Source organism: Ailuropoda melanoleuca, chromosome 13, assembly GCF_002007445.2.
Source record: "Ailuropoda melanoleuca isolate Jingjing chromosome 13, ASM200744v2, whole genome shotgun sequence".
In the NCBI taxonomy this organism is placed as follows: domain Eukaryota; kingdom Metazoa; phylum Chordata; class Mammalia; order Carnivora; family Ursidae; genus Ailuropoda; species Ailuropoda melanoleuca.
In genome coordinates, this window is record NC_048230.1 from 40,209,360 (window position 1) to 40,226,850 (window position 17,491).

Below are 17,491 nucleotides of genomic sequence, written 5' to 3' on the forward strand. Positions count from 1 at the left end.
AGAGCACTGGGTGCCACCCTGTCCAGGGAGGGGTGGGGGCGGGCGGGTTGGGGGGAGGTTCCGGGCAGGGTTTCACCACCTCTGAGGCCTACCCCTTCCTCCCTGGCTGGCTGGGATCATGGGAGGAACTCTCGCAGGCTGGAGGCAGGTGGACCCAGTGGGCGGGTCCGGCCCCACCCCACCCTACCCTCCCACGGAGACCCTGGAGCGTGTTTGGGGGGGGTCCAGTCTCCCCAGCAAGCGGCGTCAGGGCCAGCCGGGCCTGCACCACATCACGGGTGTGCCCAGCTGGGCCAGGGACCAAGGGGGGCCGCCCTGTGTCGGTGGGGTTCTCACCCAGACTTCCCTGAATGCACCCAACACCCAGGGTGGACGCCAGGGCACAGGGTGGGGGCTCGAGAGAGCCGTCTCTCCAGCAGGCAGCCAATTGCTCAGCCTGCTCTACCCCACCGGTGACATTCCACCAAGGTGACGGGGCCCAGCGACGCCGGGCAGAGAAGGCCCTGGGGCCCCCACCCCCACAAGGACGGTCAGGAGGTGCTCCTTTGAATGCCCTTGTAGGGGGCTAGCCAGCCCCAGGGGCTCCTGGGCGGGGCCGGCCAGAGGAAGAGGCTAGCGAGGCGGTGCCATCCAGCCAGAAGGGACAGGAAAACGGACACTCCAGTGCTCCCATGCTGGGCTTCCGCAGAGCTCCTGGACCCACCGCAGCCCTCCTCCAGGCCAGGGCCCAGGGGGGTGCAGGCACTGGGAAGGACTCTGGCTGTTTCCTCCCCTCCCCTCCCCCCAGACACGGAGTCTCCCCAAAAGTCACACACTGGGGGCACTGCCGGACACGTTCCTCCTGCAGACACCTCCCCACCCGAGACAGGGGCCAGGGCTGCATTTCCCTGTGGTGGTGAGCACAGCAGGCCAGGCCCGCCTCCAAGGCCTCCTGCCCCCCCCCCCCCCCCCCCCCCCCCCCCCCCCCCCCCCGCAGCTGCTGGCTGCCCCAGGCGACCCCGTGGGTGGGCCAAGTTGCTGAGTAACCACCACCCCGGGACAGAGCCGTGGGAGGCCTTCGCTTCCTGGGCTCCAGTGCTGTGGGAACCAGGGGCTCTCATGCAGGGAGGGAACGTGTCCCCAGAACCCTCCAGGGCCCTTAGCACCCGCATCCTTCTCTTTTCCCAAGAGCTCACACCGGTCACCAAGCACAGAGCCAGAAAGGGTCCGGTCACTCCGTTTTCACTACTTCACAGGTTCAGCAAACAAGTCAAGGTGCAAAGAGGGTTTATTTCACATTAATATATTAACTGGTTTTTGTTTTTTTTTTTTTTTTGTCAAATAAATAGGGAGTTCTCTTTAAATATCCATCTCCTCACTTCACAGCCAGTCCAGAAGCAAAGAAGAGCAAATCTTAGTGCATCTAGGGGGCCTATCACCAATTAGGCATGAAGCTTAAAGGGAAGAGGGTAGGGTGAGGGGCTGGTGAGGGGTCACGGTCAGCACACTGGCTCAGGCCAGGCCCCACGGGTCAGGGGCCTCTGTTCCAGCCCACTGAGCAGCCCCCAAATGGCATGATGGAATGAACATGCATTCTCCAGTTGCAGTCTGAGAAGCCCCTTCTAGAGGGAAAAGAGAGAAGGCAGAGAGGGAAACAAAAGCCAAAAATACAAGGAGGGAAGCAGCAGCCTGGCCCAATGCTGCCTGCCTGACAGAGGACAAGACAGGGAGGGGCAGGTGAGAGTGACCGGGCTGGAGGCTGGCTGGGATTGGAATGTGGGCTGACAGTCCAGTGAGAAGGTGGCCTTCCACAGTGAGGCACAGACCAGAGTGGAGGGAATGTGAGGGGGGCCCGGCGGGGGCCCTCAGGAAGACGCGAGGCTGGTCTGAGGGAGTTCACAAGGCTGAGTATCAAGGAGATTCCAAAACGAGGGAGCTGGACTGTGGTAGAGGCGGCGGCCAGAGACTCCCTCTGGGGGCAGAAGCTACTAGAGAAAGCCAGGAACGAGACGGGTGCCTGCGCTCCTGAGCAGAGCCCAGAGATGGTAGAGGAAAGGGCATCCGAGCAGCGCCGTGGGCTCCGAGCTAGCTTGAGAAGCGGGGAGGCAGGACTCCCGAGTGGAGGGGCCCCCCCTTCCCTCAACACCAGTCCCTGGGAAGTGTTTTATAATCAGACCTGGAAGAACAAGGCCCTTCCATAACCGCCCTAGCCCCAGTCTCAGCCCCAAGGGGAAGGGAAGGGAAGAGTGACGAGGGGTGGGAGGCAGGGGTGCGAGGGGTCTACTGGGTCTTCTTATCTTCTGGTGGGTAGTAGGGAGGTGGCGGAGGCTGGTTCTAAGGAAGGAAGGAAGACAGATCTCATTAGAAGGTTCAAGACAAGACAAGGTCTCCCCACCCCTAGACCCCTGCACACTGCCCGCCCACTCCCCGTCCCTGCTCACCGTGGGCATGTAGACGTTGTGTGGGTTGCCCGGGTTGTAATAGGCGCTGGCTGCCGCTTCTGCAGCCTTGGCTTCAGCTGAGAGAGCAAACGCACTTGGGGTAAGCCCCAGCCACGCTGAGAGATTCCCCGCCAGGCACCACAGGGGCGGGAGAGGGGGGCACTCCCCATCTGATCCTCCCCACAATTCCGCCTGGGGGTGGGGTGGGGGGTACTGCCACCTTCCGGTTGTGGATGACCAGACAACAGAGGGAGACCTTCCCTGCCCCGGGGCACACAGCTAGCTGGGGGAGAGAGTGGGGGCTGGAATCTAGAACTTGACCAGCAGCCACCCCACTGCCCGTCCCCTGAACTAGTCCAAGGCCAGGGTCATTCACCATCTGGGGCTCCCACGCAGCAGGACAGTTAGCAGCCCAGGGTCTCACCTGCAGGAGTGGAGGGGACAGCAGGGCCACCGACTGGAGGTTCCACGGGCCCAGGGTAGGGCGGCGGTGGAGGCTGCACATATCATGGCCCCGTCCATCATGGGAGGTCCTGGATAGAACTCTGCTCAGCGAGACAGTGAAAGGGACCCTGTGAGCAGCTAGCCCTGGGTCCCCCAGCTGGCACCTTCCGGGCCCCTCCAGCTCCTCCATTAGCCCTGAAGCAGCTCAAAGAACAAGTCTCCCCTCGACAACCCCCTGGCCTGGGTGGGGGTGGTTGGCGGGTGGGCGGGGTGAGGGGTGGGCAGCAAAGGACACACTCACCAGGTGGGGGTGGTGGATAGGGGTAGCCAGGAGGGCAGGGGTACATTCCATTGGCGACTGGCGGGGGAAAGACATAGGCCCCACTGGGCATGTGAGAATACCCATAGGCTCCATTGGGGGCTTCGCCTCGGGAGGCTATAAGTACAAGGGGAAAGAGAAATGAGTGTCGCCTGCCAAGGGGAGCTGCAGGGTCCCAGGAATGTGCACAGCAGACATGCCTCACCCACCCTGTTCCACTCCCCACCCACGCTTGAGCCAGCCTCAGGGAGGAAGTGAGGGAGCTGGACGGGGAGAGAGGCCAGAGCCAGGGCAGGGGTGGACAGATGGACAGAGAGAAAGAGGGAGGCTCGGGGACAGGGTGAGGCTGGGGACAACGTGAGGGTGTCTGCTGAACACAACCCCTGGTGACTGAAACTGTCTGTTGTTTGGTAGCTGAATGGCTGCATTTCTTGTTTGTTTTGATGAGGCCAGAGTAAAACGTCCCGGAGTCCAAAAAGCTTTGTCCAAATGTCCTACACAGGCTCCAGGCCAGGTACACCCAGCCTTTGAGGTATAGGCCAGAGTGACGCTAATGACAAGTTTCCTTCCCAATTCCCAGCCCCAGTCGGCCCGGGGCCCAGAGACTTATCTCTCAAGTGCTTAAAAAACAAAACAAAAAGTAAACAAATGCAAACAAATTAAAACCCATGCATTTCAATACATCTTCACCCCAAACTTTCAGAGCCTTGGTACCTTGAGATGCCACCTGCAGCATCCGTTGTCCAAACTCGATGGCGCCCCCTGCCATAAAGGTCAACTTGTAGGACGCGGAGCCTTCCCAGCCACCTGGGAGGGGAACAGGGCATCCACAGCTCAGGAAGCTGCCAGGTTACACCTGAAGAGACGGCTCTCTGTTCTCTCCGGGCCTCCGTCCAGAAAGGGCTGGCTCTGCAGTGCCTTCCTGCCCCGCTGCTTCTGGTACGCCGCCCGCACAGCGTGTCTGCAGGGCACTCTTTGGAATAGGGGACTTCTCTTTCTTGGAACCAGCTTTCCAAGTTATCCCATCCCTAGCCGTGTAAGTTCATCAGCACTAAAGCCTCCCGCCCCTCCATGAAGCAGGTTCCGTCAGCAACACGTGACATTCAACATCAGAACAGATCCCTCCTCCTGAGATGCCTAAGGATGGACCCCTGGCCCCTCAAAGCCTGGCTTCTGCCTAAGGGGAACCGTGAGCCCCTAGAGAGCAAGACTCGACCTGGCCAGGTGTGAGGGGGAGGCCAAGTTCAACACACGGGTATCTCGTGTCTGCAAAAAAGCCCGCCACCTAGAGGGGCCTCTCCAGGTGGCGCAGGGGCAGCTGGCCCTTCCTGGCCGTAGGGAAAAGGCCACTCCCAAGAACCTGATACAGTCCCTTCCTGTACCTAAAATATGAACACACTCCCTAGGTCACGATAAGCATTTTTACTTATTTTTTTTTAGTCATTCGGCTGATTTCACTCTGAAAAGGTGATCTGAGCTGCTAACTTCAATGTCAGCACCTCCTCGCTCTTGTCATTCAAAAACCCGCCTCTGCTCAACAGCTGGCAACCCAGGTGGGGGGTCTTGGAAGCTAGTCCAGAGCCGGGAAGAGGACAAGGCTAGGGGGTGATTAAAGGTCCAAAGAGGATGTCTCCAAGACAGCAGAGGCCCTGCCAGAGCAGCTCTCTGGAAGCCCCCATCACCCACCTCCTGCTTCAGCCTTCACTGTTCCCTTGATGTAATTTGCACCAAACACGGGCTGCTTGATCTCACAGTCCTTCATCAGATAAAATGGCATCATGAAGGACTGCATGGCATCCTTGCCTTTGGACAGAAAGATGACCTGCAGGGAGACAGGAGGAGAGCCATCAGTGCCCACACCTTGTCCCGCTCGGCTCTCACTTCCTGTGTGTGAGGGATCTGCTCCCAGGACCAGGGCCTACAGCCCCAGGGCGCGCCCTGCACCGAACGCTCCCGGAGAGAGCTTTGAAGGTGAAAGACCCTACACGCAGCCATGGCTGGAGAGGCTGACCGTGGCTGTCCACCAGAAAAACGTGCCGCTCACAGAACAAGTGACAGGGACGGGCTCCGCTGCCATTTAAGTGGTGGATGTGGTGGGCAAGTGAAGGGGGCTGCAAAGCTGGGGCAGGGAGGCAGGGGGAGGGCAGTGCCGGCTTCCAGAAGGGGGAGGTGGAGCCCGAGCGTCACAGAATGGAGAGCAAAGGAGCGGCAGGTGTTGGATCCCAGGAGAAGGGGGCTGTACAAACAGTAAGAGTATCCCACCCCGCACTTGGAAAACCCTGTTTTAAACCCTTTAATCTGGGACTGAAGGCGCCACCAGAAAAGGGGTTTTGAGGCTCCCTTGTCTCTGCCAAGTCGCGACGATGAAAACTTGAAGATATGCCCCTCTCTTCCAACCATCTTAAAATCTAACTCTCGGTAGCTACGGGCAGTGAACCTTCTCCAAGAATAGCCATTTGTCTTTCTCTGGAAGGCTCTCAGTCGGCCTGGGTCATTCTCAGGCAAGGCCCACACTTCAGTCTGGCACTCCTTGCGCTGCAGGGCTGTGCCGGGCTGTCTGCCCAGCCTGGAGGCTCTGGCCACGCTGCTGTATCCTGTTTACCGCATCTGTCCCTCTGGATGTGCACAAAGGCTTCGTGGGCTGCTCTTACAGAAATCGAAGTCGTAACCGCCTCCCCACTCCAGGCCCAAGTCACCCCAGCAGCCGCACCGAACAACATACAGATTTTACAGCAACGGCTCCGGAATTGCATGGATTCAATGCCCAGGGGTCGGCTTAGCTGCCCAGAGAGTCTGGTGGTTCTAGAATCCAAGAGCATGTGACAAAAACACGTGGAGTGAGGAACTAACGTTCACCAGGTTCAGAGGCCACTGGGCTCGCGAGGCTGAGGCTGACCTAAGACTCCCATCGGCCCCCAGGAACCACAAGCTTTCAAACCATCATATGGCGCGACTCACCCGGTAAGGGGTAAGGTAGACGGTGCCTTTCTTGGTCCCTTTGAAGGCCTCGGGCACGTTCTTCATGTCGTTGAATGTAAGTTCCACATGGTCGTAAGACATCAGGATGCTGTGATGAGAAACGAGGACAGGCCCTGATGAGCCAGTTCAGAGCCATGACCTGCTTTCCCCAGGGATTGGACACCCCACCCCGCCCCCCAGGTAAGCACGTGTTCAGCATGTCGGGTCTCAAACCTGTTTGGACACAGCTGCAAGGAAACCATTAATACAGCCTCGGAAGAGATGAGCAAGGTGGGGGTTTACAGAATTTCCCCAAGCCCCACACATACACCCCCCCGGTGATCACAGAAGAGCTGAGGGCTTTAAAGCTGTAACACCGTCATCCCTCAAATCACATCAGATTACCTGGGTTAACTCTCCCATTTTCTTCTGAGTCCCTATAGTAGGTGTCTGTTTTCACTGGTTTATTAGTACTGATATATAAACCCTCTAAGACATGACTACTACGCATTACCAGAGGTAAACCTGGGCTTCCTGAGCTGGGTCTGCAGGGGTGGGAGCCCATGAAGCCCCTGAAGCCCCTGAGATGATGACCCATGCATTTTTCTGGAAGAATCTGCATCTTCTATCACTCTCAAAGGGATTCATCACTTGAAGAGTAAGGCTCACTATTTTAACGTGAAATTTTAAACACGAATTTAAACTCCAATTGCCATACGCACAACTTTTTTCAGAAATGAGGCTGAAGCATTTTCTAAAACAAGGCACACCATTATTTAGCAGCACAGAGCCCCAAGCCAGGCAGGAGGCTCACCAGGACAGATACATTCTTGTCCTACAAAGTCCACTAAAAAGAAAGAAAAAAAAAAATAGGTAACAGGAGATGTTACCAAATGGCATCAAAAGTGTTTTTCAGGCCTGGGACTGGCTCACACACAGAGAGACTTACAAACCGGGAACAATGTGGGGTTTCTCTGATTATGAGATAACAAGGTCCAAGTTCACATGGTTCCATTTGTCTTCCTCCTCCTTCCAAATATCACAACTTTCTTCAATGGGGAAGGTAAGTGGGAAAGAGGACTGGTACCAGAAAAGAGAAGTACAGTTCAGAGGGGCGCCTGGGTGGCCCAGTGGGTTGAGTGGCTGACCCTTGGTTTCTGCTCACATCATGATCTCAGGGTCCTGGGATCGAGCCCCGCATGGGAGTCTGCTTGTGGATTCTCTCTCTCCCTCTGCTCCTCCCCTCTGTGCTCTCACAGCCCCCCCCCAAAACAAATCTTTAAAAAAAATTATATATATATATATAAAATGTGATCATGTCACATCTCTGTTCAAACTTCTCCAACAGCTTCCTTCTCAGAGTTGAAGTCCAAGTCCTTATAATGACCTACAAGGGTGCTTATGATCTGGACCCCTGTTGCTTCCTTAGTTCATCTCCCACTGGGCGCCACCTCTCATTTCTCTCCAGCCACACTGGCCCCCTTGCTATTCCTTGAAGATACCAAGCGTNGACCCTGAGCAGGTAAGATGGAGGAAACGTCAACATTCAGAAGCCGGGGGCACCCCAGGCTTTCTCCTGACTCATCAAGCATTCCTGGGTGCTGGCCCTGGCAGGCTACAAGGCTCGGATCCCACCAAGTCTCTTCTGCGGACTCGGACTCAGAGTCCTCGTAAGCCTTCTGCTTTCAAGAGGCATTTCAGGGTCAGCGTAGCTCAACCAAGGCTAGAATGTTTAATTCCCGAGCTCGCGGAGAAAGAGAGAACCACCGAGAAGCAGAGACTGGAGAAGAGAAGACAGAATTGACCGCGGGGGAGGGGGCAGGGGGAGAAAGAAAGTCCACTGCTGGGAGACCTGTGCTCTGGGAAGTGACCCAAGTTTAACAGGCATTCAAGAGAAACAAAAGGATGGACACCGTGCCAGGAAATGTGTTCGACATTTGACAAACATTACCTATTTAACTGCACCTCTGGGCCTCAGTTTCTCATCTGGAAACTCAGCAATTCTGGAATATACTGGAAGGCTATGTAATGGTAGTTAAGCCTATTCAACTTCAGAGTGAAAGACGCCTTTCCCGGAATCCCATCTCTGTTATTTACAGCTCTGTGATCTCAGGCAAGTTACTTAGCCTCTCCGCGCCTGTTTCCTTACACGTAAATGTGTGGAATAGTATGATCCGCCGCGCCGCACGTACATATTAAATAAGGTAAAGAGGAGCGCAGCCTGGCACGTAGTAACGTAGTAACCGCCCAATAAGTGGCAAGTATTTTTGTCTAACGCTCTTCCCACCTCTTGAAGTCATCGACTCCGGGAAAGGGGCTCAAGAGCAATCCCGGGGTCCCACCTGTCTCCCCAAGCCCCGTCCCCCTCCAGCTGCTCCCCCCCCATCCCACGGCTAATCGCGACATCCCAGCCGCTCCTCCGCGACCCACCCTCCTGCCTCCGGCCCCGCCTCCACCCGTTACCCACCCCCACCGCACCCCGACAGTTTACCCTGCTCACGGGTTTATCCCCGACCGCCCACTCGTCCACCGCCCACGCCCGCCTTTCCCTCCTCCAGGATCCTTCCGCAGTGTTTTCACCTCTCGGTGTTGTTGACGATCACTCCGCCGCCCTCCGAGTGATTCTTGTTGAGCGCCATAGTCTCTCGGAAAAGGGTCCCGAGACTCCCACAACGCAGTGCGCTTGCGCCCCTCTACGGCCCGCCCCTAGTGGCGTCGTTCGTATTAGAGTCAGCCAATCATAGCTCTTGCGCGGAGCCTGGCCCAACCACCTGATCTCGAGCGTCACGTGGTAACAGTTTACTCACCCCACCCGACTTTCGCCTGCATCACAAACAAGCTGAAGACTACAATTCCCAGAAGGCAATGCTCCCTCAATCGGCTTTTCCCTGCGCTAGTGGAAGGATGCATTGTGGAACTTGTAGTCTTCCTGGCCGTAGGCCTGGCTTGACTCCCCTAATTGCATAACTAATCGGCTTCTGCGTTCCCCACTGTCCATCCCGTCTTCAAAGGGGCAGGAATAAACAATCGGACACGCCACAGGGGAATTAATCGTAAAGGCCCTGAGCACAAAAGTGCCTACTCACAGAATGGGGGTAGTAATCTAAACCGGGTGTGGGAAATGGTGAACATTTTCTGGGGTACCTTTATCGTTCAAAGAACATTTATGGAACCCTGAGTCTGACTTTACATCCGGGTAGTCACTGGAGCCTTGTAGATGAGCGCAAGGCCCGGTTCCAGGACGTGGTGGGCTGGCGGGCTAGCTGGCAGAGAGGAGTCAGGAAAAACTTCCGTCCGTGTCATGAAGTCAGACCCAGACCCTCCGAGGTTGGGTATGAGAGTGCCCGTGTGGGGAGGAGAACTCGGTGCCCGGACCTGACGCCTCCACCAAACCCACTGTCCGGTGGGGAGCGCCCCCACCTTCCGGCCGCCTCCACCGCTGCCGGCCTCGGGGTGGCGCTGCTTCCTCTAGAAAGTTCTGGCTTTCAGTCCGGCCCGCCCGGCCGCGTTCCAACTGGAAGATTTAAACAAGACTCGCAGTAATTGAACGAGCTAGGCACAAGGCGAGACCTGCAGCCCCATCATATGGCTCACAAAATAAAGCCGACTCATGTCAGCTCGGGACCCAGCGCTGGGCTGCGCCCTTGGGCAGCTGTGTTATTATGTAAATTACCCCCACCACCGAGGTGGATCTTTAAGGGGGGAGAAAAGGGGGTGTCACTCCCCACGTGGCGGTGCTAGTGCACCATTAATCTTAAGGGATCAGAGTTTGAATTTAAGGGCACAGCTGATTCCCTGACACGTGGTGGCCAACCTGGGGACCCACCTGCTTGACTTACCTCTTGAGAGAGATTTCCTAGGTGAAGAATCAAAACCCAGAAAAGATTATGAGACCTGTAAAAGCCTTCTGTGAAGTCTTAAGCAAAGCAGGTGGGAACTTGAGGGACAAGTGCAATGAACTACTGCATGATGGACATGAAAAGATCTGCCCCAGTAGTTAAATTAATTTTGGCACATGAAGTCTATGCTGCTCTTTAAAAAAAAATGAAGGCAAATTCTATGTGCAGATCTAGAAAGATTGCCAGTCTGTTAAGTACAAACAGGTGTATGAACATGCTTCTGCAAAAACAAAACAAAACAAAACAAAAACCCAAAAAACAAAAAACTTTCACTTGTCTTAAAATTAGGATCTTGATCTAGATATAAAATTTCTGGGAAGAGAAACCAGACGTTGTTTTGGGCATTATCCCATTGAGGCATGGGTCTGGGAATTGGGGTGGGCTGGTGACTCTGTATATCGTATACTTCCTTGTACTGTTTAATTGTTTACCGGCACATTCTAAATATTAACAACACATTTCAAAAAGAAAGCGAAAATCCACCCAGTAAAGGTTATGCAAGAACGACTGCTTTGAGGACCATAAAAGGGAAGGTGGGGAGACAGTCCAGTCCCACCACCAGCCCTTTGCGGAACTCCATCAGTGGCAGCTTTTGCAGGCCTTGTTGAGAACTAAAATACACAATCATGAAAACACAGTATACACAGCTGTGGCCACACTTAGGCCTCCTGACAGGAGAGGAAATGTGTTGAAGAGGAAGTCAGAGAGGAGAAGAGCTAGCAGGCTTCGTTGGTTCCAGCTTCAATGTCCAACTTTTGCAAGTTTAATAAAAGCATATGACTGTGGGGCACCTGGCTGGCTTAGTCAGTAGAGCATGTGACTCTTGGTCTTGGGGTTGTGAGTTCGAGCCCCACGTTGGGTGCGGAGATTATTTAAAAATCTTTAAAAAAATAAAAGAAAATCTGAAAAAATAATAGTAATAAAATTAAAATATATGACCACATGAACACATCGTTCGAGTCACTCCCAACTGTGAAGGGGAGCAGTGGTTTCCAGCACCCATGCTGAGGGCAGCTTATTGCGGAACCAATTCAGCAGCAAAGTGTTCCATCTGGGCCCAAGGCTCAGACCTCAGACATCTCCTGCCTTGGAGTCCGCACAGGCTCTGCACGTTTCCAGAAATGATCACTTTTCGTTGAGCTGTCATCGTTGCTCTTCTCCAGAGGGAAGCTTCCTGAGTGGCATGCAAAGCAGGAGCCCAAGTAAGCCTGACGTACTGCTCCCTTCACCCAGGACAGCCAGTGCCCAGTCACCCCTGAAGCCCGGGGAAGCATCATGTCTTTGCCCCCGTGAACAGAACAAATACCATTGGTATTGAACAAAGAATCATTTTCTATGTGTGCCACAACATTAAAAAGATTAGATTATTTTTAAAAGAAGCAGTTTACCAGATGGTGGCTTTTTCTTAACCTTGACCCACAGTAAGAAGTACATTTTATATCAAGACTGGGTACACACGGATCTGTATTTTTAAGTGCAACTGAGAAAGGAAAGACCTGGGGCACCTGGGTGGCTCAGTCAGTGAAGCGTCTGCCTTCAGCTCAGGTCATGATCCCGGGGGTCCTGGGATCGAACCCCGCATCGGGCTTCTGGCTCAGTGGGGAACCCACTTCTCCTTCTGCCCCTACCCCCCTTATGCGAGTGCGCTCTCTCTCTGTCATATAAATAAATAAAATCTAATAGAAAAAGGAAAGACACGTTTGGGACTGAAAGAGTAAAAATCAACTCAGACTGAAGTAGAAAACAACAGCGCGAGAGTCAGGCTGGGAGCAGAGACACAGAGCCTACAGCAAAGCTAGCAGAAGGCATGGTTTCCTCCCAAGGACATGCGGCCTCTCAGTGACTGCTTTCTTATACAGTGGTACCCCTAGACAGGCTCTGCAATTCCCAGCGAGTAGTGGGGGTGCCCCTGTGCTAAGCCTCTCACCTGCTGCCAGCCCCCCATCCCCAGGCAGTCCCCACTGCTGCTGATTCCTTCTCAGAAATGGCAACCGCTCTAGAACTGATCCTTGTTTCCCGTGGGCGCTCTTCAGAATCCTCCAGAACCCAAACCTGACAAGAGCTGCTTCCCTCCTCCCCGTAGAGGATGGATGGGCACCCAGGGCAGGCCTGCAGGCCGTGTAGGCCAGTGGCTGCCTGATGGGGCTTGAACACAACTTTCCTGAAATGACACCTCCCCTTACTTTACGCGGCTGAAGAACACTTTCTGTTGCATTAGTTAGCACGTGGAGAAGTATTACTGCAACCTTGCAAGCCCAGGAAAAGGCCCCTGGTGCACCAATTCACAGATCCCCTCTTGAAAGGGACATTTTAGAGAAAAAGAACTGTCGGCCACTGTTCGGTCACTGGGCTCCTGACTGAAGACACTGGGTGGGTGAGTGGGTAACTAATCTCCCAGAACAAATCTTTATGCTATTAAAATGTATCTAAAAATTGCTTAAGCATTTTATCACACATGCTATTTTTTTTTTCCTAAAAAGAGACAGAATTGCATCAGCTAAAAGCAAAAAATAAAAGATTTTCCCTAGACCAGCTTTGGGACACTTTTTATTTTCGATTTGGATGTACTCTGCAATTTTCTATTTTATTTCGTAATTTGAAAAATTGCTAATTGCTATGCGCTAAATTGATTTTGCGATCTTCAGCTTGAAAACCCCTGTTCCAGAAGAAAGGCTGAGGGTGGGGGTAGGTGGGATGGGAGCAGGAGAGAAGGGAAGGGAGGGTTGAAATTGAGGCTAGCACCAACTCCCCCACCCGTCCCCCACCACGGGGACCTGCACCCACCCAGCTCCTGAAGCTGATGCTGTCTCATATTTGGGGTTCCCGAGTCGGTATGCTAAAGGATTGTATCAGTGCGCTTTAGGTAAGTCTCGGCCTCTTTGTGTGGCAGAGCAGCTGTGTGGATATTACCTTCTTTCTTCACTCTTCGTGAGGTAGCCATCTTCCCATCTCTTACCCAAATTGCGGGCGAGGCTTCTTGCTCCCAGGGTGGGCTTATGGGTTATCTAGCAGACGTTCTCAGTGCTGGCTGAGCACAGAAGGGGCCACATCCTTCAAAGACAGAAAGGCCCACAGTGTGCACCTGGGGCTGTAGGGCTGGACAGGGGTGAGTGGCTGGACTTAGAGAGGAGACGGGGTGCTTCCCAGAGTCCAGGGACAGGAGCAGAGTTTGGGGGATTCTCCAGTGGTAGTTCCCCCGCCCTGCTCCCACCCGGCAATCCTGAGAGGAGGGGTGTGGCTATGGGAGTAGGGGGCTGAACGCCAAGAACTGTGGTTTGGGGTTGTGTGAAAGGATCCAGTCAGAAGACAGAAACCATAGCAACTTTTGGACCAGGGGACGTTTACTGTAAAGAGTTAAAATAGGTATAAAGCTACGGTAACGGAAAAGGCGAAGTATCCCAGAAGTGTGCGAAGCCGCCACCACCCGTGAAGAAGACGTCCGGTGATGATGGGGAGCCAGGAGCAGCTAGAGAATGGGGCTCCTTGCTCGCCTCCAGCCCTGCAAGCTCTCTAGTGCCCCCTGGTGGCCGAGCCTGGCAGGGAGCCGCCCGCGGTGGCCCCTGGACCCCAACATCCGGAAGCCGAATGTACACGGCGAGTGTTATGGGTTGAATTGTGTCCTCCCCAAATTCATATGTTGACATCCTAACCCCTAGTACCTCAGAACGTGACCTTAAATGGAAGTAGGGTTGTTGTTGATGTATTTAGTAAAGATGAGGTCATTAGGGGGGCCCTAATCCAATATGACTAGTGTCCTTATAAAAGGGAAGTTTGGACACAGGCACACAGGGAGAAGGCCATGTGAAGATGAGGGCAGAGCTCTGCAAGCCAAGGATTGCCAAATGTTGTCAGTGAACTGCCAGGAGCTAGGGGCCTGGTACACATTCTCCCTCATGGCCTCAGAAAGAACTCAATCTGCCAAGACCTTGATTTCAAACTCTGGCTTTCAGAACTCCGAGACAATAGTTTCTGTTGTTTCAGCCACCTACTTTGTCGTCCTTTGTTATGACAGCTCTAGCGACGGCAACAGTGGGTTTGGAGCAGAAGGACAACAGCTTGGCACGATCCCCAAACCTTGCTTGGCCCAGGGGAGAGAAGGCTCGCTGTACAGGGTCCACTTGGGCCCAGATAATGGGCATCTCAGCAGCTGCCCCTGTGGAAAGAAGATTCCCAACCCCCCGAGAAGCTCTCCTGTCTGGTGGCACCGTGTAAAGCCCAGATGATGGTTCTCCCACCACCACCCTTCCAGACATCTTGAGGTAGAATGCCTGACCCTCTTGGCAAAGGGCAGCTCGTAATCAAATTCTATTTGATTTAGGGAAAATACCGACGTTTCTTGTACCTGAGTGTTACGGGACAAATTCGTGCTTGATACACCGGTTTTTTTCACTCAGCCATACGTCTCTCTCCACTAAGCCAGTGAGAGAAGAAAAACACTTGGTGACCTTCCCTTTTCAGCCATCTGCTGCTGGTTGGGTGGGCTGCGATGCTGGAATGGCAGATGCCACGTCAGCCGTCAGTGATGGGGACGTGAGCTATGTCGGGGCAGGTCACTGTGACTGGGTCTTTCAGTAGCGCCCCTTCCTTGCTCCTCCATCAGGAGGCAGAGCCAGGGCACGTCTGGGGCGCTTTCTGGTTGCTATGGAGATGAGCCCCACCCCACGTTCCCAGGCCAGACCTCCCAGCTCTGCAAGGCCTGTTGTGAGCAATTCCTGCTGCAGGAGCGTTTGCGCAAATGCTGTCTGTTTCCACTTCTGTGCCTCCAAAGCCCCAGAAGACTTGGGCGTCACCTCTGAAGGTGTCCCCACCCCAGCACATGAGGAGCCACCCCTCTGAGGGAGGAGACTCAGGGAGAAGAGAGACCGGGAGAGGCTGTCCTGGAGGTGGGCCCCTCCCCGCTCTCCCGGATGCTCCTTCCCAGCGGTTGGGGAAGGACTCCTCTCCGTCTTCAGGGAAAGACACAGGGTGGGGCGTCCTTCTTCCTCCTCGTCCACTTTTCCCTCTTTAAGCCACTCTCACCTAAATTACAAGTGATTTTAGACCTGCAAATCTGATTGTACTGTTTCCCCAGGTGACACCCTGCTCCCAGGAAAAGTCCAGAATCCTGACCAGGCCCTGCCCAGCCAGACCTGGCTGGTTCACCTCTTGTTGTTCTCTACCCTCATTGCCCTCCCGCCCAGGAGTGGGAGTGCTTTGCCAGGCCCCGCCCGCCCCCGGCCTGCTTGTCCTTGGCTGGAGGCCTCAGCTGTCCGTCCCAGAGGTCACCCCTGGAAATGCCCCTCCCCGACCCTAGTAGGGTCCCTTCTTGAGGCCACCAGCCTTTTATTTTTTTCTTCTTTTTTTCCATCTCTGGGAAATGTGGGTTTTGTTTTGTTTTGTTTTATTGTAGTGGAAGGGAGGCAAAACTTCCCCCCTACCTTCTTGGGTTCTCTAGTGGGACCTGAGAATTCAGTCAACATCCCTCAGATTAACGGGAGAAAAGCAGACAGATTTCATTTTTGTATGTACCCAGCTGCATTCGCAGGAGAAAGAAGTCCCCAAAACTTAGGCCTAAGTGCTCATACACGAGGCTGCCCAGAGAGGAGTCATTGCGGAGAAGGCTCAAGGACATTGTCTCAACAAAGCTGGTTTGTGCAGACGTCTCTCTCGTCTCTCGGCCTCAACATCCTCTCTCTGGTGATAAGAATGTTCTTTTCCTCCTGGCATAGGGAGGCGGTCTTTCACGTGGGAGTTTTATCTCCTCTTTTCAGGAGGAAAAGGGGAGGCCAGCACGCCTTTCCTGCATCTGTTGTCTTTCAAGTCTCTGTCTCTCAGGAGACACGTTCCGAACCCCCTCCACGGTAAGATACGCATCACATGAAATGTGCTGTTTGGGGGCGCCTGGCTGGCTCACAGTAGAGCATGCGACTCTTGCTCTCGCGGTCATGAGTTCAAGCCCCACATTGGGGGTAGAGTTTACTTAAAAGAAATTTACTGTTTTAATCTTTATTTATTTATTTGAGAGAGAGAGTATGAGCAGGGGGGGAGGGAGAAGCAGGCTCCCCACGGAGCAGGGAGCCCAACTCCATCCCGGGATCCTGGGATCATGACCTGAGCCAAAGGCAGATGCTTCACTGACTGAGCCACCCGGAGCCCCGGATTTAATCTTTCCAAGGGTGGCAGTGAGTACATTGTCGTGCAGCCGTCATCACCATCCATCTCCGGATCTTCGTCATCGGCCTAAACTGAAACTCCGTGCCCACTAAACGCTGTCTCCCTACCCCCCGCTTCCCCAGCGGCTGGTACCGACCACCCTACTTTCCGTCCCTGAATTTGCCAGTGTAGGAACCTCATGTAAACAGAATCATACGAGCTTTGTCCTTCCGCATTTGGCTTATTTCACTTGGTGCGACGTCTTCGAGGCCCCTCCGCGGTGGAAGTGTCAGAGCTTCTTTCACTTCTGAGGCTGAATCATATTGTGTTGCATGTAAACACCACATTTTGTTTCTCCGTTCATCCATCGACGGACATTGGAGTTGCTTCTGCCACCTGCCTGTTCTGCAGAGCTTTGAGAACGTGGGTGTGCAAGTATCTGGCCAAGTGTCCGTGTTCAGTGTTTTGGGCATGTCCCGAAGTTGGGGTCGAGGCCCTTATGCGACAATTATCGCGTAGCCCTTTGTGAGGTCCCCTGAGGGCAGGGCATCCGTGTTTAGGTCACTCACGCCTGTCTCCCTAGCACTGAGCACGGTGCCCCACACTGAGTAAATAGGGTTAAATGCGTGAGCGAAAGTTTCCAATCTTATCGGGTGGGACGTAATGTAGTGTCCTGACAAACGAAGGTCTGGGCTCATCTTTAGCTCCTGAAGAACATATCTGCGGAGCCCCCCAGGGGTTGACAAATCCCCCCAAAGTATTGATTTTACTCAGTCTGGGGAATGATAATAACAACAACACTTATTGAAAGCTCACTCTGGGGGCGCCTGGGGGGCTCAGTTGGTGAAGCGTCTGCCTTCAGCTCAGGTCATGATCCTGGGGTCCTGGGATTGAGCCCTGTTTCAGGCTCCCTGCTCAGCGGGGAGCCTGCTTCTCCCTCTCCCTCTGCTGCTCCCCCTGCTTGTGCTCTCTCTGTGTCTCTCTCTCTCTCTCAAATAAATAAATAAATAAAATCTTAAAAAAAAAAAAAGAGCTCATTCTGTGCCAGGACCTGTGCCAACCATGTCGCCTAAATTATCTCTTTCAATCTTCCAAATAATGCTATGCGGTTCCACTCTTACCTTGTTTCGCGAGTGAGGAAACCCAGGCGTGGAGGGGCTCAGTTTGCCCAAAGCCTACGGCCAGGAAATGGCAGAAGGGGAATTTTTAGCCAAAACTTTCTGATTCCAAAACTCACACCCGAAAACATTCTCCACTGCTGGGGCAGAAAAGTGTTGCTTTTTATATTAAAGCAAAATGGGAGCTCTTATGGAGTAAAA

The 17,491-nt window shown here is 54.0% G+C and overlaps 1 protein-coding gene across 1 annotated transcript; it reads right to left on the reverse strand.

The window, feature by feature from the left end:
• Nucleotides 1-1,249: 1,249 nt before the first annotated feature.
• Nucleotides 1,250-8,875, reverse strand: WBP2 (WW domain binding protein 2). Its single transcript, XM_002919853.4, is given in 9 exon segments — nucleotides 1,250-2,313; nucleotides 2,421-2,497; nucleotides 2,845-2,927; nucleotides 2,929-2,965; nucleotides 3,166-3,300; nucleotides 3,898-3,990; nucleotides 4,870-5,005; nucleotides 6,142-6,250; nucleotides 8,722-8,875. Coding segments are annotated over 9 exon segments (783 nt in total). The 5' UTR covers nucleotides 8,781-8,875; the 3' UTR covers nucleotides 1,250-2,259.
• Nucleotides 8,876-17,491: the final 8,616 nt, after the last annotated feature.